The sequence below is a fragment of the Oryctolagus cuniculus genome, chromosome 4 (genome assembly GCF_964237555.1).
Source record: "Oryctolagus cuniculus chromosome 4, mOryCun1.1, whole genome shotgun sequence".
Lineage (NCBI taxonomy): Eukaryota > Metazoa > Chordata > Mammalia > Lagomorpha > Leporidae > Oryctolagus > Oryctolagus cuniculus.
Window position 1 is genome coordinate 12559706 of NC_091435.1, and position 24031 is coordinate 12583736.

A 24031-nucleotide genomic window follows, 5' to 3' on the forward strand; every position below is an offset into this window, starting at 1 on the left:
TAGCTGATTATTACAGTTGATCTCTCTTATTCTTTTTTTTTTAAAGATTTTATTTATTTTATTTGAGAGGTAGAGTTACAGACAGTGAGAGGGAGAGACAGAGAGAAAGGTCTTCCTTCTGTTGGTTCACTCTCCAAATGGCCACAGTGGCTGGAGCTGTGCTGATCCGAAGCCGGGAGCCAGGAACTTCTTCCCGGTCTCCCACAGGGGTGCAGGGGCCCAAGGACTTGGGTCATCTTCTACTGCTCTCCCAAGCCATAGCAGAGAGCTGGATTGGAAGAAGAGCAGCTGGGACTAGAACCAGCGCCCATATGGGATGCCAGCACTGCAGGTGGAGGATTAACCCAGTGGGCCACAGCACTGGCCCTAGATCTCTTCTCAAATTTTCAAATTGTTGACATTAAGCTTTATCAGTCAAGAGTTAAGGAGAGAGGAGAAAAAGAGCAGTGTTACTATCACTAATGGTATAATCCAAGATTCTCAGCTTGGGGGAGGCATTTCGGTTGGCTTGTCTGCTGGTCACCAGTCTGAAGAACTCCCTCGTGGGTGGTTGTCATGACCAGGTTGGCCAGTTTCGCACCTCTCTGTTGTGAGGTTCCTCTTGGGGGCATTTGTCTTGTACAGTGGCCGGGGCTCTTAGCGATGGGCAAGGAGGAGAAGCAGCCTGCCTTACCGGAGCGAGAGTCGAGCCGTGTGCCCTGCGGTGAGCGGGTTCCTGTGTGTCTGCCCGCTGCTCTCGGCCTCACAGACGGCAGGTGGCTGGGAGCCTGGGGCTCCTTCGCCTGCAGCGTTGCCCAGGCTTGCTGAGCCACTGTGCTGTGTTTGAAGAAGGAAGGGAGGTCACAGCATGATGCTGGACTGCTGGACTCCACTGGGTTCCCGCTTGTGCCGCCTTCTGGTTTCTCCTCCATGGTGCTCGGGGATGGGCGCCCCGGGCCGTGGGCTGAGCACGGAACTGGGCACGGCCCTCCTGTGTTCCCCTGGGACCCCAGCAGTGGCCTCGGCGTCTCTCTGGCTCATGGTGGTGAGAAGCAGTGAGGTGGAAACTGGAAGCGTGGCGGTTGCTGCCGCCGGAGGGAAGGCGGCCCTCTGCTACTGCGGCACAAGTGTGCATCCCGGTGGGGGGCCCGCACCTGCACCTGACACTGGTAAGATGCAAAATGAAACCCCACCGTGTGTGTCTCATGCTGTATTTTATTTCCTGTAGAATTTGTGGTGGATTGTCGAAAATTTTTGGATTCAAACGCACTGGGCCTAACGGTCATGGCCCTCAGCAGCTACGACCCCCAGATGCGAGCCGCGGCCTACTACGTCCTGGCGGCCTACTACTCACACCTGGAGGGGGCCCGGTTCCGAGAGCAGCCCCAGGTAAGGGGGCCGTGGGGACAGCGTGGCAGAGGGCTGGCGGTGGCCGGGGCCGGCGGAAGGACTTGCGGAGGAGCCCCTGCTGAGGGAGGGGAGCCTGTCCAAACCTGTAGGACGAGATGCAGGTGTTCCCTGCGCGCGTGGTGCCCTGGGGACGCTGGGAGCGGTTTCCTGTAGGAGCCCTTACGGGTGCACTGACTGCTTTGGCGTTCAGTGTTTCTGTAGTCTACACCCGGGTGAAGAGGCCGTTACCACGCAGCGCTGAGCTCAGAAACGTGCCGCTGGGGTAGAGGAGCAAGGGCAGATTCGGTTGGCAGCAGGGGAGGGCTCCCCACTGTGAGCTCTGGAGGGTCCTGAGGTGGGAGGAGCAGGTGCGTCCTGCAGTGCTGTGGTTCAGCCGCCCAGGGCAGGACCATCCCTGCTCTGACAGTGGTCGTCTCGCCCCGCGCAAGGTTCTTTACCTGATGGATGTGGTCCGGAACGGGATTCGAACTCAGAACATGAGACTCACCTTCACCCTGGCTCTCTTCATTGCCAAAGCAGCCCTGCAGATTTTGAAACCAGGTACCATGGGTTAAGTAGCTTGAGGAGAAGTTGGAAAGTTGAGCTAAACAAGTCCATGTCTAGGCATAAGCAGTCACACTCGTGTGATAAAGGACACGCCGAAGGCCATTCAGTGCTTGTGGGAGGGAAAGCTTGGGTGCCACTGAAATACCCCAAATAGTGGGCAGTACCTGGTGCTGTGAGCAGGCGGATACCTAAAGACTTTAAAAAAGAAACAAGGTGCAGACACCGTGTGTGACGGGGAGAGGGTATCTGTCATCACTGCTTGTGGTTGCATGAAACTGCTGAGAGCAAATAAGCAGAAGTAAGAAGCCAGGTTGATCCCTTAGTGGATGTAGCCACGCTGAGGGCCCGTGTCCCAGGGCTGAGGTGAGGGCCCGTGTCCCAGGGGCTAAAGTGAGGGTCCGTGTCCCAGGTGAGGTGAGGGCCCGTGTCCCAGGTGAGGTGAGGGCCCGTGTCCCAGGTGAGGTGAGGGCCCGTGTCCCAGGGCTGAGATGAGGACCCGTGTCCCAGGGCTGAGGTGAGGGCCTGTGTCCCAGGTGAGGTGAGGGCCCATGTCCCAGGGCTGAGGTGAGGGCCCGAGTCCCAGGGGCTAAAGTGAGGGCCCGTGTCCCAGGTGAGGTGAGGGCCTGTGTCCCAGGTGAGGTGAGGGCCGGTGTCCCAGGTGAGGTGAGCGTCTGTGTCCCAGGGCTGAGGTGGGGGCCTGTGTCCCAGGTGAGGTGAGCGCCTGTGTCCTAGGGCTGAGGTGAGGGCCCGTGTCCCAGGGTTGAGGTGAGGGCCCGTGTCTCAGGGGCTAAGTGAGGGCTTGAGCCAGGCTGCTCTGACTTCCCCTTGCCTTGGTTTCTTCCCTGTAAAGTGGGGTGATAGTGGCACCTACTCACTCTGCTCCCACAGTCTGCTCCCTGTCATTTTTAAAACTTGGTTCCCCTCCCCCTCCCTCAGGAAGTAAATGAAGACCTTTATTTGTAGACCCAGTAGAATGTAGGGCAGGGACTGTGGGGTTTGTGGGCCTCGCCTCGTCCCGTTTGTGCCAGCTGGGCTCTGTCCCGCACCAGCCCTGCTATGGGGGTGGGGGGTTGTGCAGGGTAGCCGTGGCCCCAGGCTGCAGCAGGTCTGCACAGAGTGAGGTGGGTGACGCGAGGGTGGGGCGCAGCAGGAGTGCTGAGCCCAGGGACTGCGCCTCCCTGTCTCTGAGCTCCCCCGGCCCGTGCGTGTGACCAGCCCCTGCTGTTTCCGTGGCAGTGGGATGATAATGGGGACATCCAGCCGTGGCCTCTGAGCTGTGGGGGAAGCCGTGTGCCACAGACCGCTAAGGCGGCCTCTAGTTTTCGAGAGCCAGGGATCGGGAGGCAGGGCAGAAGCTCCCGGGAGGGGGTTGTGTCGGATAGCCCAGAGCACACCCTGGGCTCAGCAGGCCCGGGTGCTGTGGTGCCCACGTACCCCACCGTCTGCCTCTTCCCAGAGGAGCACATGTACTTGAAGATCAGCAAGTTCCTGCTGTCGCACGAGTACCTGAACATGGACAAAGTGCCAGGCTTCTACCAGTTCTTCTACAGCTCTGACTTCCAGGTAACGCTGCAAGCCCCTGAGCCGGGTCCCTCGGGCACTGTGGTCGCGCGGGCACTGTCCCGTTCACCCTGTGCACTCGTGGCCGCCAGGACTGCGAGAGCCACGTCAGAGCGGGGAGTCGGGAAGGGGACGCCTCCCGTCCCGGGCACAAGTTTCATGCAGCTTCTCGGCTGCGCCACGGTCCTCACACCCTGAACGCGGCGGGGTTTGAAGCCGGGCCGGCGGGGGCTTTGCCTTTCCCAGCAGTAGCTCCCTGTTTTCCTGGCCGGCAGCACAAGCAGGAGCAGGAGTGGGTGCTGGGGGTCCTGCGCGAGGGCATCCGCGACAAGCACTGCTACGAGCTGTACGCCCGGCGGGGGGTCTTCCGCATCCTGCTGGCCTTCTTCTGCAGCCCGCTGTGCGACCACGCGGCGCAGGTGAGCCGAGCCGAGGCCGGAAGGCCCGTGCCCTTCCTCAGGCTCCCGGTGGGAAGTCGGGTCCGCGTGGACACTGATCCGGACAAAGACGGGGTTCCGTGAACGCCCCTCCCGGGGGCTGCGCCGCACAGGCCGATCCATGCGTGGAGGCTGGGTGGTGGCGCCCTGCCCTTGGCTGACAGGAGGCCTCTTTGCTTTGCCATCCAGAGGGAGGGCCGGTCAGGAATCAGGGGCCCCTGGAGCTGGCCCCGGAGTCCAGGGCACAGCAGCCTCCTCAAGTGATGGGGGCACTTGTTGGGGGTGCGCTCGGGCCCCAGGAGGCTACCGCGGGCCCAGAAGCTGCGAGTCGTCAGGGCCCGGCCAGGAAGCTACCGGCCTTGCCTGCCGGTCAGGGAATCTGTGCGTGCAGCTCTGTCCCCCAACACCGAGTGCTGGAGGGGAGGGGCGTTTTCTGAAGACCTCAGGTCATTGGAAGAAGTGAACAGGAAAAGCCATTGGCATTTGAGTTCCTGGCCTGACCAGCCTCGGTTGCCACCATTACATAAGATACAGGCAAACTGGAGTGAGGATTAAGAAGCGGTTGAAATAAGCTCAGTTTGCGTGAGAGCCTGTTCTGGCATGGGAACAGCCGAGGGGCAGCTCCGGGCGTGCGGCTCCCTTGCCAGGAGTGGAACAGGGCAGGAGTGGTTCGCCACTGGGCTGGAGCGGGGCTGGGGCCGGCTCTTTATGTTGGGTCAGCACCCAGGCACCGCTGTGGACACCGCGTCCCCGGGCTGCCACTCGCGGGGAAGGGCGTCTTCCTGCCTGGCCGCCACCTGTAATCGTGGCACAGCCCTGGGTTGGAGACCTGTCCCTTTGGCCACGTGAGCGACACCTTCCCGCTGCGGAGTGACTTTGGTTTGGGGTTTTCAGAACTGGATTCTAGAAATCCTGCAGAGTGCTGCGCAGGTCGCCAGGTCTGCCTATGAGGTCATCCGGGACTACAGCCTCCTGACCTGGATTTTACACATCCTCGAGAACAAGTAAGGCCCTCCTCCCGAGACGCATGGCACAGCTGCCACCAGCTTCAGCCCTGAACCACCCCGCCCTCCCCGTGCCTGGCCGTCCTGCCCCTGGGAGCGCCCAGTGCTTGTCCTGCCCTCAGATCCCACTTCCCGTGCCCCCTGTCTGCCGCGGAGTGACAGCCACCACCTGCTGTCGACGTTGGCAGAGGCGTCCCAGCCTCCCTGGCTCCATTAGCACGGGTTCAGATTCCTCCCCCGTGGGGCCGGCAGGCCGCAGCCCCTCCTGAGTAGAACCGTGGGAAGCTCCGTGGAGTCCACGTGTGACAGTGGGTGACCGTGCTGGAGACGGGCCTCACTGAGTGCTGTCACCTCCAAGTCCAGTGGGGGACGTCTGGGAGGCTAAGGGCCAGGCGTGGGGGGCAGAGGGGTCTGGCTCTCAAAGCTCTGGCTGCTCTCAGTCCTGGGCTATCTGGGTCCTTGTGTGCATTTTTAAAAAGCATCTTAGAAAGTCATAGCCAAAGCCTGGAGTGTGTCTTTGGACGTTGGTCTTAAGACCATCGGCTGAAACGCGTAACCGGCTCATTACTGTTTGCCTGAGAGCGGTGTGCCAGGAGTCGCACGTTGTCCTGGGTGGACAGCTTTTATTGGGGTGTGGCAGCAGCACCCAGGTTTCTGTAGGGACCCAGGCAGCCATCTGGTTAGAGAGCTGGGGCCTCAGCTCTGCCGAAGCTGCCGGGGTGCAGCAGGCTCCCTGTTTCTGCTCAGAGGCCTTGCTGCCTGGGGCTGTGTGCACTGGACCTCTGCTTGGTCCCGCCCTGCCGCCATGTTGGGTCCCACACTGCCCCTGGACTGGTCCCCTTGGTGGGCAGGGCCCTGGTGGAGCTGGAGCGCATCTGTGTCCGGTTGCAGGTTCCTGGAGACCCCGCTGCTGTCCAGCGTGATCTCCTTGCTGCACACGCTGTGGGTGACCAACCTGGGAGACAAGGGAGTGGAGGGCGACAAGCAGCCTGCTGGCCAGCCTGGGCCCCACGAGCCCCCCAAGATGCTCGCCCTGCACCTGGTCAGCGAGTTCCTTTACGTCCTCATCGCACTCCTGAAGCACTTGAGGTGAGCCTTCCCTGCCAGGGGACCCCTCGGCCTGCCCGTCGGGGGCCGTGTCACCTGTGGGCACCATGTCTCGGTCACGACGCCACAGGTGGACGCTGGGCTGTGGCCTGGCGTGGGCCAGGACAACACGGGGGCCTCGTGGCGTGGCGTCAGGGCGTCTCCTAGAGTTCTGCTCCTTCAGCTTTGTACGGCTCCTGGTCGAGGCCCTGAGAACCTCACACCTTTCCAAACCTGGAGCGCATCGTACCGGGTTGTTTTGGGCGGACAGACATCACCTCTGCGTTTTACTCAGCCACTTGCATCGGGGGTGTTTCACAGGAGAATATTTTCTGTGACCTTGACCCAAGACAGGGAGTTCCAGTCCTGCCTCTTGGCTTCGTTCGCCGTGAGCACGCTCTCACCCATGAATTTTCTCGGCTATTTGAGTGTTTTCGTCCAGGCCCTCAGAATCCTGTTCTGGGTTTTCACAGGAGACCTGAGTTCTCTGTGTTGTAGGAAAGACACTGTGCACACTCACGTTTCTGGTCTTGGTGTGCCAGTCGGGGCAGGAGGTGGCTGGCAAACACGTCATACCACAGTGATAACTCTCGATAAAGAACGCGCCATGTTGTTGGGCACTGTTCCGCACGGAGGGAAGGCCGTGCTTCCAGGAGGCGTATTGGCGCGTGAGAACTGACTGCTACTGGAAATAATGGTTTCGCTTGAAACCCGATATTCAGAGAGACCCCCTTCCTCCCGGTGACAGTGGCTTGAGGGTGGGCTATGGGCTGATGCCAGCCCACGGAGTTTGGAGAGTGCATGCAGTCCTGTGCCCACTCGTGGTGCCCAGATCTCGAGCCTTGCCCTGCCTGGCCGCCCCTTGTAGCCGGGGTTCCTGCAGGGTGAGGGTCGGGCTCTGCCTCCCTGCCCTGGCTCGCTCTTTCCTGGTCTGCACCCCGGGCACCCTGCCGGCTGCCTGGGTCCTGCGTCACCATTGGCAGCCCTGGGCGTGTGAAGCCGACAGGCCCCTGGTCCTGGGCTGCCGGCCAGGGGGGCAGCCCCACCTCAGTCTGCCTTGTCGGCCCCAAACAGGCCCACCCTGGCCCCCGCCCAGCTGACCAGCTTCTTCGGGACCCTCGACTCGGTGCTGAGGTACCAGGCCACGGTCCTGCAGGCCTTCAGGGACATGGACCGCTTCACCGTGAACGAGACCGTGCTCTCTGCCAGGGACGTCCTCGTCCTCCTGCACAAGTGGAGCCTCATCGACGAGGACGCCAGGCTCCAGGAAGACCTGAGGGCGGTCGTCGAGCGGTGCCAAGTCCGGGAGCTCGTGAGTGAGTGTCGGCGCCCCCGGCCGGCCCGCACAGCCACCCAGCCGCCTGCCCGCCTCGGGCCCCCGGCCGGCCCACACAGCCACCCAGCCGCCTGCCCGCCTCGGAGGGGCCTGGCTGCGGGCCACGTTCCTCTGGGGAGGGAGCTGGGGAGCCGGGCTTTGAGTCCCAGCTCTGCCGTGTAGGAGCTTTTCGCTTTTTGGAAAGTCGCTTAGACCACTCACGTTAAAGGGGCCAGGGGCTCCTTGTCCCCACCTTGTCAGGCAGCACAGGGTCCAAAGGACAGAGTGGAGGCTGCCTGGCCTCGCTGTGACAGCGCCACCTGGCGGCTCCCTCGGATGTACACGAGGGCGAGGGCCCTGCCTCCCGAGGTTACTGAGGATTGAGTTCATCCTGACAACAGGGGCAGTGGCGGTGAAGGGGAGCAGGTCCCGTGGAAGCTGTGGCTGTGCCCCTCCCTCCCGTTCCGCCCCCGCCGGGTTCTCTGGGGACGGAGGGACGCCGGTCTCACTGCCTGTGTTCTGTGTGTTTAACAGAAATGCTCAAGGAAAAGAGCAAGCCCGCTGGGCCAGCCCGAGCCAAAGGCCCGCGCGGCCGGAAGAGGAGGCTGGGGGAGGCGGAGGAGACGGCCGACCCTGAGCTGAAGGCATCCAGCTTGGAGACGTGCCGCGGCCACCTGCGCTCCATACTGACCCACTGGGGGCCGGTGGTCCCCGCCGCCCCTGCCCAGGAGCCCCCCGAGAGCGAAGCCCCGCCCGCCGCGTACGCCACGGCCGCCCTGGTGCTCAGCTGGGTGCTGCGCTCGCTGGCCGGGCGCCCGCTCAGCAGGCCGGAGGCCGCGGGACTCCTGGGCTGGCTCCGGAGCCACGTTCTGCCGCACCCGGTGGTGGTGGCCAGCCTGCTCGGGGACAGCGCCGTGAAGAGCGGCCTGTTTGTGCTGTACAGCCAGCTCTGTGGGGCCGAGGGCCTGGCCGGGCCCGCGCAGGACGTGGCCTGCCTCTTCAACGCCATCATGCTGCAGCTGCTGGCGGCCGGGGCCACCGCGGCCAGCCCTTGGCACGCGGAAGTCGAGGCGCTGTGCGATTCCTGTCTGCCCGGGAAGGACGAGGCCTCTCGAGGTAAGGCGCGCTCTGGGGCAGGAAGCTAAGAGAGGCTTGAGGGGAGGAGCGGGCGGTGACTCCCGTGCCCTGGAGCCTCCGGCGCGGCCTTGGTGACAGCTCGGGTGTCCCCTCTCAGCCCTTCCCCATTGCCGAGCCAGACCCCCCCTCCCCCAAGATGGGATCTGGAGACCCAAGGCCGAGGGCCACGTGGCAGGAGGAGGAGCACACACGCATGTCTGCTGGCCTCTCCCTCGCCTGCCCCTGCGCACTGCCTGAGGCCTCACCTCTGCACACCGCCCCGGGTTCAGTCCCCTGCCTCCAGCGCCTCCCAGCACACGCCCCCTTGCGGACACTCAGGCCGCAGCAGCCGCTTCCCTCAGGCGGGGAGGTGTTGAGCGCGTGCCCTCCTCACGTGGGGTGAACGAGGGGGCTTTGCCTTAGCGGGGGCCCCTTCCCGTGAACTCCGTGTCCCACCAGGGACTCTGCCACCCTGCAGAGCGGGGGTTTTTGATGAAGATTCCTGTTCCTCTCGGCCAGGGTGTGTGTGCTCACATACACGTATGTACACACACGAACAGACACGCGTGCATGTATCAGCATGTAGGATACACTTACACATGCATCTGCTCACAAGCACACACATATGCATGTATGCACACGTTTCTGCAAGTAGGCACCTACATGTATCTGCACGAGCACACATCTACACACGTGTATCTGCACGAGCACACACATGCACGCACGGTGTACATGCTGGGCATTTAGCAGATGCCTAAAGGTAATGAACAACATAGATGACGCCAAGAATTAGGCAGACGCCAGGCTCCTGTCCTGTCCCCAGGCTCCCGTGGGCTGCCCGCTAGGTGATGCAAGAATTAGGCAGACGCCAGGCTCCTGTCCCGTCCCCAGGCTCCCGTGGGCTGCCCGCTAGGTGACCCGAGAGTTAGGCAGACGCCAGGCTCCTGTCGTGTCCCCAGGCTCCCGTGGGCTGCCCGCTAGGTGACGCGAGAGTTAGTCAGACGCCAGGCTGCTGTCCTGTCCCCAGGCTCCTGTGGGCTGCCCGCTAGGTGACGCGAGAGTTAGGCAGAGGCTGGGCTCCTGTCCTGTCCCCAGGCTCCCGTGGGCCGCCCACATGTGTGGTGGTTTGTGCGGGCGCTCGGCTGAGCCCCAGCACTGTGGATGGGTGGCCTGTCCTGACCTCCTGGTTGTCCCCTCTTCCACAGCCTCTGCGGCCTTCCTGGTGTCCCTGTACGTCAAGGATCTGTGGCTGGGGGCCCCGCAGCCCGACACCCTCCGCGCCCACGTCCGCATGGTCTGTGAAGCCGCGGAGCGCGCCCTGGGCGCCGGCGAGGAGGCCATCGTGGCGCTCTGCACAGGCCTTGCCGCCTCTCGGCCCGGGCGCCAGGGTCTGCGGGACTGACAGGGAAGCCACGGCCACGGCGGCGGCAGGTGCAGCGCGGGGACTGAGTTCCCGGACAAGGCCAGGTGAGAGGACTTCACCCGCCACGGCCCAGGGCCCCATCCTGCAGGTGACACGCGCTGAGGGGACGCGGGCCGTGCAGGTGGCATCACGGGCGTGAAGCTGCATTGGCAGACACGTCGGGTGGGTTAGGACCCACGGAGAGACTCGGCTTTCCTTCCCTGAGAAGCCAGAGCAGGTTCCGCGGGAGCTGCAGGGAAGCAAGGTCCTGCCGTCCCTGCAGGGAAGGTTGACACCGAAGCCCTCCCGGCGCCGTGGCCCTGCGGGGGAGACGCCGCGGCTCAGAGGAGGTCTGCGTTTTCTCTGCTTTGGCTAATAAATGTCTATTTTTGTAAGGCGCTGTGTGTGCCCTCAGAGGTGGTGGCGGGCACGCGCTGCCCTGCGGAGACCGGGGGTCGGGACGTTAGTGTGGAGCTGACGGATCTCACCAGCAGTCTGGTGTTTCCCGGATGGAGCTCTCGCCTCTCACGAGAAGCCTCCTGCACACCCGGTCACCAGGGCGAGGCTGTCCTATTCGCCCACTCGGTGCACGGAGCGGCAGGGTCCCGTCTGCCCTCCCCCACGAGTCAGGTCGCCGTGGGAAGCCAGGGCCGTCGCTCTCCCCGGCCTGGTCCACTGCGGTCCCCTGGCGGCGCTCTCTGAGGATGCCCGGGTTGGAACCTCGCCGCTGCGCTCAGCTGGACTCACGGTGTGCGGTCCAGCCGAGGCCACGTCCCCTTCCGCTTCTCTGCGGTTCCCTCCTCTGCGCGCGTTTATTGAGGTTCCTTGGCTTACTAGCACCCCGACTTCCCTACGCAAAGGGGTGCTGGCTGGGAAGGCATGGCCAGGGGTGCTCTGGCAGCCCAGGCCCCTGGAGTTGGGAAGGGGCCGCGCGTGGGGTGGGCCTCTGTGGCTCTGTCAGCCGTCTCCTAGGGCCTGAGCTCCCAGGCACTGGGCAGGATTGGAGTCCCTGCCTGACTGGCGACGCCCAGCCGACCTGGTGATGCCCAGCCCTCCCTGTTGTGAGCCCTGGGGGCGGGGGACACCCTGCCCTCCCTGTAGTGAGCCCTGGGGGAGGGGAGGCTGCCAGGCCTTCCGCCTACCCTTCCCTGAGTGTCCCTGTGCCAGCTAGCGGCTCGGCCCCTGCCTTCTCCCCTAGCTCCCGCCTGGAGCGTCATAGGGGGCGGGAGCCAGTGCAGCAGGTGCCACGCTGGGTGGTGACAGGTACTGAGTGGCAGCTCCATGTAGTGCAGACAGGTTTCGAGCAGCTCGCCCCTGGTCTGCACCTCGAGCCCACCTGTCTCCCCTTCCCTCATCTCCCTTCAAACCCACCGCCCTGGTGTGCGGCTCACTTCCCGGCAGCCAGGCGAGGAAGAACAGTGTCTACACAGACCCGGGGAGTCAGGTGAAAGCGGGCTTGAGGCAAGCAGCCTGCAGACTCCTTTATTTCAGTTGGTACAACATCTTGTATAGCCAAGACCAGCCAATCTGGTCAAGGGGCGGTCTATGCCCCGACCAATCACAGCCTGTTGCCAGGCAGGTGATTGTCAACCTGTCCTGGGAAATTTACAACCCACGGCCTCCGTGTTCGCGGGTCTGCGCCCACACAGCCAGACCGACCTTGGTTCAGAAACAGACTGTTTCATTGTCCCTAGGTGATGGCCGTAACCACTGCTCACACAGCGTTTGCGTCAGGTTAAATCTTCAAGACTTCTAGACTTGACTGAAAGTCCTCGGGAGGCTGTGTGTGGGTTCCATGCAGACACCACGGCGTTTCGTACAGGGCCGTGAGTGTCCCTGGGTTCTGGTAACCGAGGGGGCCGTGGAACCCACCCCCGTGGCTACCAAGGGACAAGTGTATCTAAGGTGCCCCGGTCCGATCCGGGAACAGTTACTTTAGGAACAAAGCCCACCAGCTGCCCCCTGCAAGCCGGGGTGCTGTGGTGTCCCGGGCCTCGTGTATGCCGCTCGCTGCCTTCCTCACTGTCGTGGGTGGAGAGCTGAGTCCTTGGGAACCTGAGATCCGAGGCCACGTGATGCTGACCCAGATGGGGGCCTTTCCTGCCAGCTTCCCGGTGTTTGGTGCTAGCTTTGGAGGCTGATTCTCCCTCTGGGGCATGGACTCTGTCCTGAAAGGCTGTGAGGTTGGGACCAGCGCTGTGGTGCAGCGGGTTAAAGCCCTGGCCTGCAGTGCCGGCATCCCATGTGGGCTAGTCCTGGCTGCTCCGCTTCTATCCAGCTCTCTGCTGTGGCCTGGGAAAGCAGTGGAGGATGGCCCCAGTCCTTGGGCCCCTGCACCCGCCTGGGAGACCTGGAAGAAGCTCCTGGCTCCTGGCTTCAGATCAGCTCAGCTCTGGCCATTGCAACCATTTGGGGAAATGAACCAGTGGATGGAAGACCTCTCTCTCCTTCCCTCTCTCTCTCGTTCTGTTTCCCTCTAACTCTTTCAAATAAATTAACAATAAATCTTTAAAAAAACAAAAAAAAAGTCTGTGAGGACGATGCTGGGTGTGACTCGGGTCCCTGGCTGCAGCTGGGCTGGCGGTGTGGATACTACTCCATCTTGGGCTGTGGGCTCTGCAGGCCTCCCAGGTGTCCTAACAACACAGGCACAGCTGGGCCAGGCGAGCCCAGGGGCATGGGATGTTCAGAAGAGGGTCAGCATTGTGGTTAATCACCACCTGCAACACTGGCATCCCATTGCACAGTGCCAGTTTGAGTCCTGGCTGCTCTGCTTCCGAACCAGCTCCCTGCTGACGTGGCTGGGGAGGCAGCAGAGGACGGCCCAGGTGCTTGGTCCCCTGCCACCCACATGGGAGATCCAGATGGACTCCTTGGCTCCTGGTCTCAGCCTGGCCCTGGCCAGCCCTGCCTGTTGTGGCCATCTGGGGAGTGAACCAGCAGATGGAAGATCTGTCTGTCTCTCACTCTGCGTTTCAAATAAATAAAATAAATCCAAAAATAATGTTCCAGGAGGAACGATGAAGTGGTGTAATCAGAACTGCAAACACAAGGGTTTCTCATCTCCATGTGTATACATTTTATTTCCCTTCCCTTTCCTTTAAGTACACTGAACCCGGTCAGTAACCAAGCAGAGTAACACACACTAAGACCAGTCGCATCCAGGACATCTGCCCTACGCTGGAGGGGCCGTGTGCAAGCCTCGGCCAGCTGCTGTGCTGCGCTGCCTTGGCGAGCCCTGGGCCCACCTGCGCTCTGCTGCCTGTGAGTGGGCTGTAGAGACCCTGGTGTGGCCAGGCGGCTTGGAGGTCCCCAGCTCCCTGGGCCTAGGTGCCGTTCACTGGCCTCGGTTCTACAGTGGCGAGGCTATGTCTCCTGGGCATGCTCGCTGCACCTGCTCCTGATGTCAGCTGATGCTGTGGGGTCCCCCGTGGGCGAGCGCGGGGTGGGCTGTGGCAGCCATAGGGGGCAAAGCTGGGGAGCCGTCACACTGCAGCCTCTGCTTGGCGCCAGCTCTGCCTCCTGGTTCCTTGACCCTGTTCTGGTGGGCCCGCCGGAGGCAGGAGGGGAGGGTGAGGCTGTGGCTCCACCGGCACGGGTGGCGGGGCTGAGGGCTGTTCCTGCAGACAGAGCAGAAGGGGAGGCAGCATCAGAGGAGACGGCTGGGCGCTCCCCTGTCTCCTGCCTGCACGGCCCAGGGAGTGGCGAGCCCCAGGGGAGGCCAGGCCAGAGCACAGAGCGCAGAGGAAGCAGAAGGCAGGGAGCCGGGCCTCCGCCTCACCCTCAAGGTCACTTCCTCCTCTGTCCGCTTGCAGTGGGGGCTGGGCAGCTTGGCCTTGTATCCAGCCATGTATCAACGGCGGTGTCATCCCCACACCCCAAGCCAACTCAGGCTTGGGGAGGGTGAACCAGCAGATGGAGAATCTATCTGTCTCTATCACTGCTGTTCAAATAGATAACACTAAGTCTGGAAAAAGCAAAACAAACAACTCTAGCTCACAAGGGCTGTAGTGTCCACTGAACTTGGGCTTGGCAGGGACAGCCCCTGTGAGCCTGCTGGGGCCAAGAACGTTCCCCCGAGTGGGGCCGGCTGACAGCCTTCACAAACCATCCCAGAGGTACCCAGAGCAGACCGGAAGGGAGTACACCTGGTGGGCGGGTCGCCGCGGGTGGACAGGCGGGCAGCGGAGAAGACCCCCGGAGGAGCCTGTAAATGCACGAGCATCAGGGAGGGGCGCTACCCTCCGGTTCTCCCGGGGCCCCTCGTCTCCTCCCCCGGCTTGCTTGTCTGTGCTGCCCAGCCGCCTGTGCCTCGTCCTGGCTTCTGCTCCCCAAGGCTTCGGGTCTGTGATGGGCAGGCTGGTCTACCGTGGCCTCCTGCTCCGTCTCCCAGCTCCCAGGTGCAGAGCTGGTGATCTCGCTGGCCCCAGCTCATCTCCGGGTCAGCTGCCCACCCCGGTCCCATTCCCTATGGCGGAAGTCCTTTCGGACAGCAGTAGCCAGTCCTCTTGCACCGGGAAGAACACAGCCCAAGCTGGGTCTGAATCACTTCTTGTGGCTCCCACGTTTGCCTCCAGTGAAACTACAGCCATGGCAGCAGCCCCTGAGAGAGTGGCCGAATGTGCCTAGGCTAGGGGCCCGTTCTCCGGGGGAGTCAGGGGGCGTGACTTCAGCCACACGTGGGGTCAGTGTTGGCTTTGTTCTTTCTTACGGCTTCATTGAGAGAGATCTTTGCAGGGGGTGGAGCTGAATTGTACGGTTCCAAGCGTACAATTCAGTCCTCTAGCTGTAATCAACATTTTCACCATTACCCCCCACCCCCAAAGAGCAGCCGCTCTCCCCCCTCCTCCCCAGCCCTGGGCATCCAGTAACCCGCTTCCTGTTCCCATAGAAGATCCTCCCTGTCTGGATTTCACATGCAGTGAAGTTGCACTAAGTGGCGGAGACACCACTCGGAGAACTGTCCTCGGGCGAGTTCGCTGCTGTGCAAACCAGAGAACTTGCAGCAAGCCCAGAGGGGAGGGGCTCGCTCTTCTGCTCCCCGGCTGCAGACCCGTGCAGCACATGGCTGTACTGAACGCCACGGGCGATTGGGACCTCACAGTGGGAACACAGAGAAGGCGCCCTGGGGATCCCAGGTGACGTGGGAGCTCCGTGCATGCAGTCTGCCGCGGAGCGAGTGAGCTGCTGTCGTGTGCACGTGACTATAAGGGGAGCCATGCGGACTGCGCTCCACGGTCCCCAGCTCCTTCCCCTGAATCCTCCCTTTCTGGGGCGGACTGCACCCCCACCGCGGAGCTGTTCCCAGCCCCTCTTACTCACCTCCCGTGCGGGGAGCCCGACCAGGACATGAGGAGCAAAATGAGGAAGAGCAGCACCACAAAGGCGGCGAGGCTCACCCAAAAGGCGATGACGATGGAGTCTGCGGGGGGAGCAGAGGCGGTTGAGTGTGGGTTTGAGGCCAGGGCGCCCGAGTGTAGCCCTTCTCGCCCCTCCGCACCTCTCTTGCCACTAGCACTGGGAGGGGTTCCCGATGACAGTGACCTGGGGAAGGGACCCGCCAGTCACCGGGTTTGTGTGGGTGACCAGTGCAGGCAGACGCATGGTGCCCCCGGGTCTGCGTTCAGGGCTGCCCCGGCTGCAGGTTGGCAGAAGGAAGGACGTGAGAAGTGCAGGGCAGTAAGACAGATGGACACACACACGCACGCCAGTTCCTGGAATGGAGGCGGTGTTGACCCTGACCGGAGCAGCCTGGAGACCCCAGGGGTTGGAGACCTGGAAGGAAGGTGTGCCCTGAGCCCCCAGGTTGCCCTGGAGGCAATCGGGTGCCTGGCCCTGCAGACAACCCAGGAAGGAGCTGCACTCTGTTTTCCAGGGGACGGCTCACCTTGCGGCTGTGGCAAGAAGGAATGCACACTTTTTTTGCAGCCGGCACTCTTGGCTGTATGTGTGGCCCAAGGCAGGGGGGAAACCACAAAACCCTCTTGGCCTCTTAGGGACCCCGGGTAGACCCTGGCTGGCGAGGCCCAGCTGTTAAGGGAACTGTCATGTTCCTGGGCGGTGTCCGTGTGGGCCCAGGCATGAGGCTCCTACTTAGAGAGGCTGCAAGAATCTTTGTCCAGACCGCATGGCTGACCTGAGCCAGAGACGTCCTAGATACTTTCGTCGAAAGCCAAAGAGGCCACAAAGGGCCGTACCCCACTGAGTGTTTGTGGAGCTGGGGCCACAGGTGGGGGTGGTGGGTGGCGACTGTGCTCCAGTAAAAGGAGTCAGTTTCTATGACCCCAGACAGACGGAGGGAGAAACTGAGGCCCTGGAAGAACCCAGCTGGGACCGCGCAGTGAACCTTGAAAACAGCGTCAGGCCAAGGCGAGCATTTGTCAAAGGAATCACCGCGCCCACCACACCACACCACTGAAAGCGGACAAGAGGAGGCCGGCGCTGTGGCACAGAGGGTGAAGCCGCCACCTGTGGTGCCTGCATCTCATATGGGCGCTGGTTCAAGTCCTGGCTGCTCCACTTCTGATCTAGCTCCCTGCTAGTGCGCCAGGGAAGGCAGTGAAAGATGGTCCAAGTGCTTGGGCCCCTGCACCCACGTGGGAGACCCAGAGGAAGCTCCTGGTTCCTGGCTCCGACCTGGCCCAGCCCTGGCCATTCCAGCCATCTGGGGAGTGAGTCAGCAGATGGAAGATTCTCTCTCTCTCTCTCTCTCCCTCTCCCTCTCTCTCTTTGTCTCTCCCTCTTTCTCTCTGTAACCCTGACCTTCAAATAAATGAATAAGCATTAAAACAAACAAAAAGGCAGCAAAGAGCCCCACCCAGCCTGGCTCCCACATCATCGTCTCCTCTCCATGCCTGAGCGGAGAAACTGATGGTGGCACCCTGGGCATGACACTGTATCGGGACCCTGGGCTCCAGGAAACAGGAAGTGAGGTTCTCTGTCCTAAGCTCTAGGACCTTAGCACAGAGCCCCCGACTTTGTGGCTGCTGTGCCGGCCCGGAGTCCCCGCTTAGTCTCCGGGTGTCACAGTAGCAGAGTGCGCGTGCTCCTGGGCTGCGGGGGCTGGGCTCCCACCCAGGAAGGGATTTCAGGCTCCCGGTCCCCGTTCTCCAGCCCAGAGCAGGAAATGCGAGGCCACCGTTCCCGGAACACGGCGTCCTCAGAGAAGCAAGATATCAACTTGGTGGGACCCAGAAGACGCTGGGTGGCCGCTCGCCCTGCCCTGCGCCCGGAACTTTGCTCTCGTCGTGTTTTTGGGAGAGGCAGCCAAGGAAATCGCATTCCTTTTGTCTCCTTCCTGAAGCTTTGCCCAGATGCTCAGAGAGAACATTTTGTTCCAGGGGCAAAGAACCGCCACTCCCGTGTTGGAAGAGCCGTAACACCCACGGGCCTGTTTTCACAACACGGGGGGCGGGGGCTGGGGTGACACCAGGCTGGTCCCCTTATGGAGAATACCCCCCTCCACTTGCCTCCCCTTCTCTGCCTTGTCCTCCCTCCCCTCTCCTTCCCCCACCTCCCTCTCTCCCTTCCTGCTCCCGGCCCTGCTGCACCCTGATGGATCAGGGAGGAGCAGACACCAACTAAGGTGACGGGAAAAGAACATTCTGGAAGGCATGGCTGAGGCTTCACCTCACATTGGGGGATTTCTCATCCTAATTGGGAGTCAGCAAACTAACCCAACTCTCTGCTCGCAAGAGGGCATTTCAAAAAAGTGTATGGAGGGCTGGCACTGTGGCGTAGCAGGTAATGCTGCCGCCTGCAGTGTGGGCATCCCATATGGGCACCGGTTCGAGTCCCGGCTGCTCCATTTCTGATCCAGCTCTCTGCTATGGCCTGGGAAAGTAGTAGAAGATGGCCCAAGTGCTTGGGCCCCTACACCCACGCGGGAGACCTGGAGGAAGCTCCTGGCTGCTGGCTTCGGATCGGCACAGCTCCAGCCGTTGCAGCCAATTTGGGAGTGAACTTGCAAATGCCCTCTCTCTCTCTCTGCCTCTGCCTCTGCCTCTCTGTAATTCAGCCTTTCAAGTAAATAAATAAATCTTTTTTTAAAAAAAGTTCACGGAAACTGAGATACCCATGTTTATCTTGGTGCAAAAGCTTTTTGAAATCCGTGCGCAGTTTCTGCTGTTTGTACTAAGTGCTTTCCTTAAATTTTGAAACGTGCCCTCCTGGGAGCCACCTTAGTGTTATTGAGTGAAAACTGCTGAAACACACGGTGAGCGCTCCTCCACACACACTCTCACAGGGGGGCCCAGGAGCCTAGAAGGTCAAGGTCAAGATCTGTCCCTTTTTGGGGACCGAACACACATACAGGGTCGAGAGCCCAAGTGCTGAGGTAAGCGGCTTTGAGCTCCAGTTCTGGCTCCGAGCAGCGCCATCTTGGGCAAGGCGGGATTTTACATCGGTTCGCTTGTCTGCCAAAGGGGGAGAGTGGCGCCTGTTACAGAGGGTGTTGGGAGGACGGCAGAACCCGTGTATCTAAAACCCATGGCAGTGCCTTGTTCCATGGCTGTGGAATGATTTCTGCAGAACTCCAGTCCTTATTTCTGGCTTTGTGGCCGTATGACTGCATCCTGCAGGCTCACGAACACATACGACGTGAATAGAGCGACTGTGGCGTCACAGCTGGCTGCCCATCCTGGTGCGGGCTCGCTTGTGTTCCCACAGCTATGAGCCTTTGTTTTCCGCTGGGAAGGGGCTGCCTGTGATAAAGGTCACATTTCCCAGACTCCTGTGCGGCCAGATGGGACCAGGTGACAGGGTTCTGGCCAATGAGATGTGAGTGCAGGCTTCCAGGGCAGCCGCTGGGAGACCACGGACAGAGATGGCTAGACTTCAGGACGTGGGCCCTCTCCTAGTCCATTACTGCCTGGAACACAGCCGTGATGCCCAAGCCACAGTGGAAGAAGAGGATGCGGGATGGGGTGCAGGGTGGGAGGACTCCGTGGGCCCCACTCACTGCCCCAGCCCTGCAGACTTTTCCACGAGACAGAAATCAGCTCCTGTTGCATCTGCTACTCTGTCCACGCATCACTTGTCTTTAACCAAGTCAGGAATGAACCTGACCTTCTGAATGCGCATACTGGAGCTTGAAGACCCGAGTGAAGACTGGCCTCCGAAATACAGGTACTCGCCATCGAGTCTTAAGTTCCCTAAAGCACATCTGTTGCCCGGACGTTGACAGAGTTCCTCTTCACCTCTGCGGGTGAATTGGTGAACACACATGCACGCAAACACATACATGCACATACATGCATACACACATATACACACATGCCCACACCTACACATACACACACATTTTTGCTGTGTTATGAGATCATATTTCATTTTTGACACCCGGATGATACCAGTCAGCTTCAGTACTAGTTTGGGGGCAGGTGCTGTAGCACAGTGGATTAAACCGCTGTTGTGACGCCAGCATCCCCTATCAGTGCTGTTTCAAGTCCCGATTATTCTGCTTCCAATCCAGCTCTCTGCTAATGCACCTGGGAAGGCGGTGGAAAATGACCCAAGTACTTGGGCCCCTGCCATCCATGTGGGAGATCCAGATGGAGTTACAGGATCCTGGCTTTTGCCTGGGCCAGCACTGGCTATTGCAACCATTTGGGGAGTGAACCAGCAAATGGATGATTTCTTGTTCGCTGTCTCCCTCTCCTTCTCTCTCTCTCTCACTCTGTCTTTTGAATAAATAAATCTTTATAAACAAAAATACAAAAAAAAAAAAAAAAAAAACAGGGCCAGCGCTGTGGTGTAGTGGTAAAGCCACTGCCTACAGCACCGGCATCCCATATGGGTACCACTTCCCATCCAGCTCTCTGCTGTGGCCTGGGACAGCAGTAGAAGATGGGCCAAGTCCTTGAGCCCCTGCACCCACATGGGAGACCCAGAAGAAGCTCCTGGCTCTTGGCTTCGGATCAGTGCAGCTCCAGCCGTCGCAGCCAACTGGGGAGTGAACCAGCGGATGGAAGACCTCTCTCTCTCTTCTCTCTCTCTCTCTCTCTCTCTGCTTCACCTCTCTGTAACTCTGCATTTCAAATAAATAAATAAATCTTTAAAAAATATATCTACTCGCTGTTGCTGTTTTCCTTGCTGATTGATGGGTCCTATTAAATGATGGCACAAGGAAGGGGTTTCCATTTCTAGGATGATTGTCCTGGCACCCTCTTTGCCCTTCCTTGCGCTCACGAGGTTCCTACCTACCTCTTGCTGTTCCAGCCACCCTGACACACCCTCAAGGCTTGGTCTGCCACCGCTCCCAGGTGGCCTGGGAGGCCTCCACACAGCACCCTCCATGCAGGCCTGCATGGGCCCAGCTCTCCCTGGACACCCCTCCAGTTCTTGAGCCTGGCTAAGCCTCAGATGTGGATCTGAACAGAGCTTCAGGGTCAGGCCCAGCGGGCCGGCTAGGGAGTCCACACGCCTTGTGTCTCCACGGCTGCTTCCTCCCGGCTGCCCCCCACCCCCACGCACACACACACAAAGCCGGCTTTCTGCCCATTTCCTTGACAATGACCTCATCCATGTGGTGTGATTTTTGTCTAGCCCTGAACTTCTCCTCTAGAGAAAACCAAAACTGAGTCCAGATAAGACAGGAAGACGGGGCCCTCGGGGATACAAACAGGAAGCAAAAAGGCTTGAAGGAGCAGCTCTGTGCAAGTGTCACGGACCCCGGGTGTTCAGAGACTTGGGTAGAGTGGAATCCGCTACCCTGCAGTCAGTCTGGAATGAATCTCCTAGAGAACTATGGTCTTTTTATTTTTTTAAATAGATTTATGTATTTATTTAAAAGGCAGAGATAGAGAGAGAGGAGAAAGAGAGGACTTCCATCTGCTGGTTCACTCCCCAAATGGCCTCAATGGCAGGGGCTGGGCCAGGCTGGAGCCAGGAGCCTCATCCGGGTCTCCCACGTGGGTGCAGGAGCCCAAGCCCTTGGGCCATCTTCTGCAGCTTCCCAAGCACATGAGCAGAGAGCTGGATCGGAAGCGGAGCAGCAGGGGCTTGAACCAGCACCCATATGGGATGCCGGCACTGCAGGTGGATGCTTAACCCTCTACACCACAGAGCCAGCCCCAGAACTAGGATACTTTTGAAGCAAAAAAAATTTTTTCAGGCCAGCGCCATGGCTCAATAGGCTAATCCTCTGCCTGCAGCACCAGCACCCCGGGTTCTAGTCCCAGTCGGGGCGCCGGATTCTGTCCCGGTTGCCCCTCTTCCAGGCCAGCTCTCTGCTGTGGCCAGGGAGTGCAGTGGAGGATGGCCCAGGTGCTTGGGCCCTGCACCCCATGGGAGACCAGGAGAAACACCTGGCTCCTGGCTTCAGATCGGCCCAGCTCCAGCTGTTGTGGCTGTTTGGGGAGTGGGCCAGCAGATGGAAGACACCTCTCTCTCTCTCTCTCTCTCTCTCTCTCTCCCCCTCTGCCTCTTTGTAGCTTTGCCTTTCAAATAAATAAATAAATAAATAAATAAATAAATCTTTAAAAGCAAACAAACAAAAACCTTGTTTTGTACCTTTGTCAAACCAATGGGTAAAAATGGTGTACTCCTGTGGTTTTAATGATCTGTGATGACTTTAAAATTTACTGCATATGAGGGAAATGGTCATTTATGGCCATGATCTATATTCTCCCTAAGGTAGGATCTTCCTGCTTTGCACTTGTTAAACTTCTTATTGGGCAGAGCATTAAGCATTTTTACTGTAATGTAAATTTAAAATATGTTATATCAAAAGCTGAAAAAAAAAGGCAGAGAGAAAGGGAGAAAGAAATAGGAAATAGCATTTTGTTCTCAGAATTGTATCAACAAAGCACACTGAATCTATTAAAAACTAGTTAAAGATGAAAATAACAGTTTAAAAAGTATTTTGGGAAACAAATAATAATAAAAGAAACCTGCCTTGAAAGAGCATTCTCCTTCCAAAGCACCTTAGCTTCTCAGCAGGGCGACTGCGGGCTCATTACGGAAGCCAGCTTCCCCCGCAGCCCGCTCACTCTATCTGCGTGTTCCCTGGCCGGCGGGTGCGCGCCGGTGGCCTCATCCGGAGCTAAGAGGGGAACGGGGAGAGAGCCGGGAGCCCGTGGTCCCGCGGCTCCCCAGCTCGGACTTACGCTTGTTGGCCTTCAGCTTCTTCTCATCCACCGGGATGAGGTCCAGGTAGTCCAGGTAGTATTCGTAGCTGTAGTACAGGGCGGAGCCGTTGGTTCTGTTGGCCATGTCCGCAGCACCGGGAAGCCCGCGCCCACCTGGCCACCGGCCACCGGCTCGCAGGCTCGAGCCCCCGAGAGGAGATTGCCTAAGGGGCGTGTGGAGGACTCAGCCAAGTGTGCCTGTGGGTCTCCAGGCACAAGGCCCGCCCACTTATAGGAGGCCCTGGGCTGGAACAAAGGTCAGGGGCCCGAGCCTGACATCCCGGTGCAGGGGAGGGCCTGGGGCCGCCCGTCTGATCCTGCCCCTTCTTGACTCAACTCCAAAGCAAACAGAGCTGGAGAGGCAGGACAGCAGGCCTCCGGCTCAGCTCTCCGCTGCCTCTCTGCATAAGAGACCCGGGCAGGCAGGCAGGCAGATGCTGGGGCAGAGAAAGAGAAACGCAGTGGACAGGACAGTCACTGTTTGCCTTCAGTACTTGAGAAGTGAACAAATCCACAGTGAAAACCCAGCCGTGCCCTTGAATTACACTGAGGCAATTCTCCATGCTGTTAAGCAACCAGCTTAGGGTCAGCATCTGAGGGCAGAACTTGAGTGACGTTGACCCTGAATTTGAAACCTCTCCATGCACGCATGGCCAAGGAGTTCCCTGTCTCAACTGGGTACACGGCTCAGCTTTCATCGAAGTCCCCCCCACCCCCACCCTAACAGTCAACGAGTCAGATGAATGGGGTTGTTGATCTGGGCCCAGATCCCTCCTGGACTGGGATCCCGGGACACGGGACTCTGGGGCCCGCTCAGCCCTCCTGAGATGAGGATTCCTCTGGCTTCCTCAGGGTCTGATTCCGTCATGCAGTCACTCTCGGGGAGCCTCAGACGCGAGCAAAAGGAACATTCGAGAAGTCTGGAATCGGCAGAGCTAAACGTGAGAGGGGCCCCAGAGCTCAGCCTTTGGAAATAGGAAGTCAAAATGTGCAGATTTTATGGAGTCTTTCCCTCCAGTATCCCGACTTTCTCGTGTTCCTGCTCAGGTCTACACTGCAAGAATAAAACTGGGAGCTGACCGTGTAGACAGTGTACTTGCTGGCTTAGATCAGGCCTGCTGTGCCTGAGCCATGCACAGGGGTGCTCTGAGGGGGCTCAGCTGATCAGTTGGGGAGGAATAAGCTCATGGGCCCCCAGAGGGAGGAGGTGAAAGGTACCCTGGAAAAGCAGAAGGGCCCGGTGCCGTGGCTCACTTGGTTAATCCTCCATCTGCGGCTCCGGCATCCCATGTGGGTGCCGGTTCTAGTCCCAGCTGCTCCTCTTCTGATCCAGCTCTCTGCTGTGGCCTGGGAAAGCAGTAGAAGATGGCCCCAGTCCTTGGGCCCCTGCACCTGCGTGGGAGACCAGGAAGAAGCTCCTGGCTCCTGGCTTCAGATCAGCTCAGCTCTGGCTGTTGCAGCCATTTGGGAAGTGAACCAGCGGATAGAAGACCTTTCTCTGTGTATCCTCCCCTCACTGTCTGTAACTCTACCTCTTGAATAAATTAAAAAATAAGAACAACAACAACAAGAAAGAAAAGCAGAAGAAATTCCTTTACCTTTAGACACCCACCCTTCTGACATCACAGGTGTGGATTCTTATTTCCCACCAAGCAATTTCCACTTCTCAGCAGACACTGATGGGGTGTGCTCCAATTTAAATCAGTTCTGACGTTGACTGGCTGGAATTGTGTGTGTGTGTGTGTGTGTGTTTAAGATTTATGTATGTTAGCCGGCGCCGCGGCTCAATAGGCTAATCCCCCGCCTAGCGGCGCTGGCACCCCGGGTTCTAGCCCTGGTCGGGGCGCCGGATTCTGTCCCGGTTGCTCCTCTTCCAGGCCAGCTCTCTGCTGTGGCCTGGGAGTGCAGTGGAGGATGACCCAAGTGCTTGGGCCCTGCACCCCATGGGAGACCAGGAGAAGCACCTGGCTCCTGCCATCGGATCAGTGCGGTGCGCCGGCTGCAGCGGCCATTGGAGGGTGAACCAATGGCAAAGGAAGACCTTTCTC

General features: G+C 59.8%; 2 protein-coding genes across 4 annotated transcripts in view; one reads left to right on the forward strand and one right to left on the reverse strand.

The window, feature by feature from the left end:
* Positions 1 to 19786, forward strand: part of URB1 (URB1 ribosome biogenesis homolog) — an 81341-nt gene extending 61555 nt beyond the window's left edge. The window contains exons 31-40 of one of the 3 annotated variants that reach the window (XR_011387734.1): positions 1208 to 1368; positions 1818 to 1929; positions 3392 to 3498; positions 3771 to 3914; positions 4827 to 4936; positions 5828 to 6025; positions 7097 to 7338; positions 7872 to 8453; positions 9659 to 9920; positions 19670 to 19786. Coding sequence is in view for 1 of the 3 variants with exons in the window: in XM_070071878.1 (XP_069927979.1) it covers positions 1208 to 1368; positions 1818 to 1929; positions 3392 to 3498; positions 3771 to 3914; positions 4827 to 4936; positions 5828 to 6025; positions 7097 to 7338; positions 7872 to 8453; positions 9659 to 9855 (1853 nt within the window). In the remaining 2 variants the exon portion in view is untranslated. Of the gene's footprint in view, positions 1 to 1207; positions 1369 to 1817; positions 1930 to 3391; positions 3499 to 3770; positions 3915 to 4826; positions 4937 to 5827; positions 6026 to 7096; positions 7339 to 7871; positions 8454 to 9658; positions 10251 to 12133; positions 12383 to 19669 lie in introns of those variants that run through there. The other 2 variants (XR_011387733.1, XM_070071878.1) reach the window with 2 other exon arrangements.
* Positions 12911 to 22195, reverse strand: MRAP (melanocortin 2 receptor accessory protein). The gene is made up of 3 exons (XM_002716695.5): positions 21963 to 22195; positions 15178 to 15277; positions 12911 to 13475 (listed from the first exon to the last, which is right to left on the reverse strand). Exons 1-3 carry the CDS (start codon positions 22066 to 22068, stop codon positions 13262 to 13264), a joined length of 420 nt encoding a protein of 139 aa, XP_002716741.3. The 5' UTR covers positions 22069 to 22195; the 3' UTR covers positions 12911 to 13261.
* Between the last annotated feature and the right edge of the window lie 1836 nt (positions 22196 to 24031).

Excerpts from the sequence above, each read along its gene's own strand:
- MRAP (XM_002716695.5), bottom strand. The coding sequence starts at position 22,068 with ATGGCCAACAGAACCAACGGCTCCGCCCTGTACTACAGCTACGAATAC. Across the intron at positions 15,278-21,962 it reads GAAGCTGAAGGCCAACAAGC|ACTCCATCGTCATCGCCTTT; the intron begins GTAAGTCCGAGC and ends CTCCCCCCGCAG. Across the intron at positions 13,476-15,177 it reads TCGGGCTCCCCGCACGGGAG|GAACAGCCCTCAGCCCCGCC; the intron begins GTGAGTAAGAGG and ends CTCTGTCTGCAG.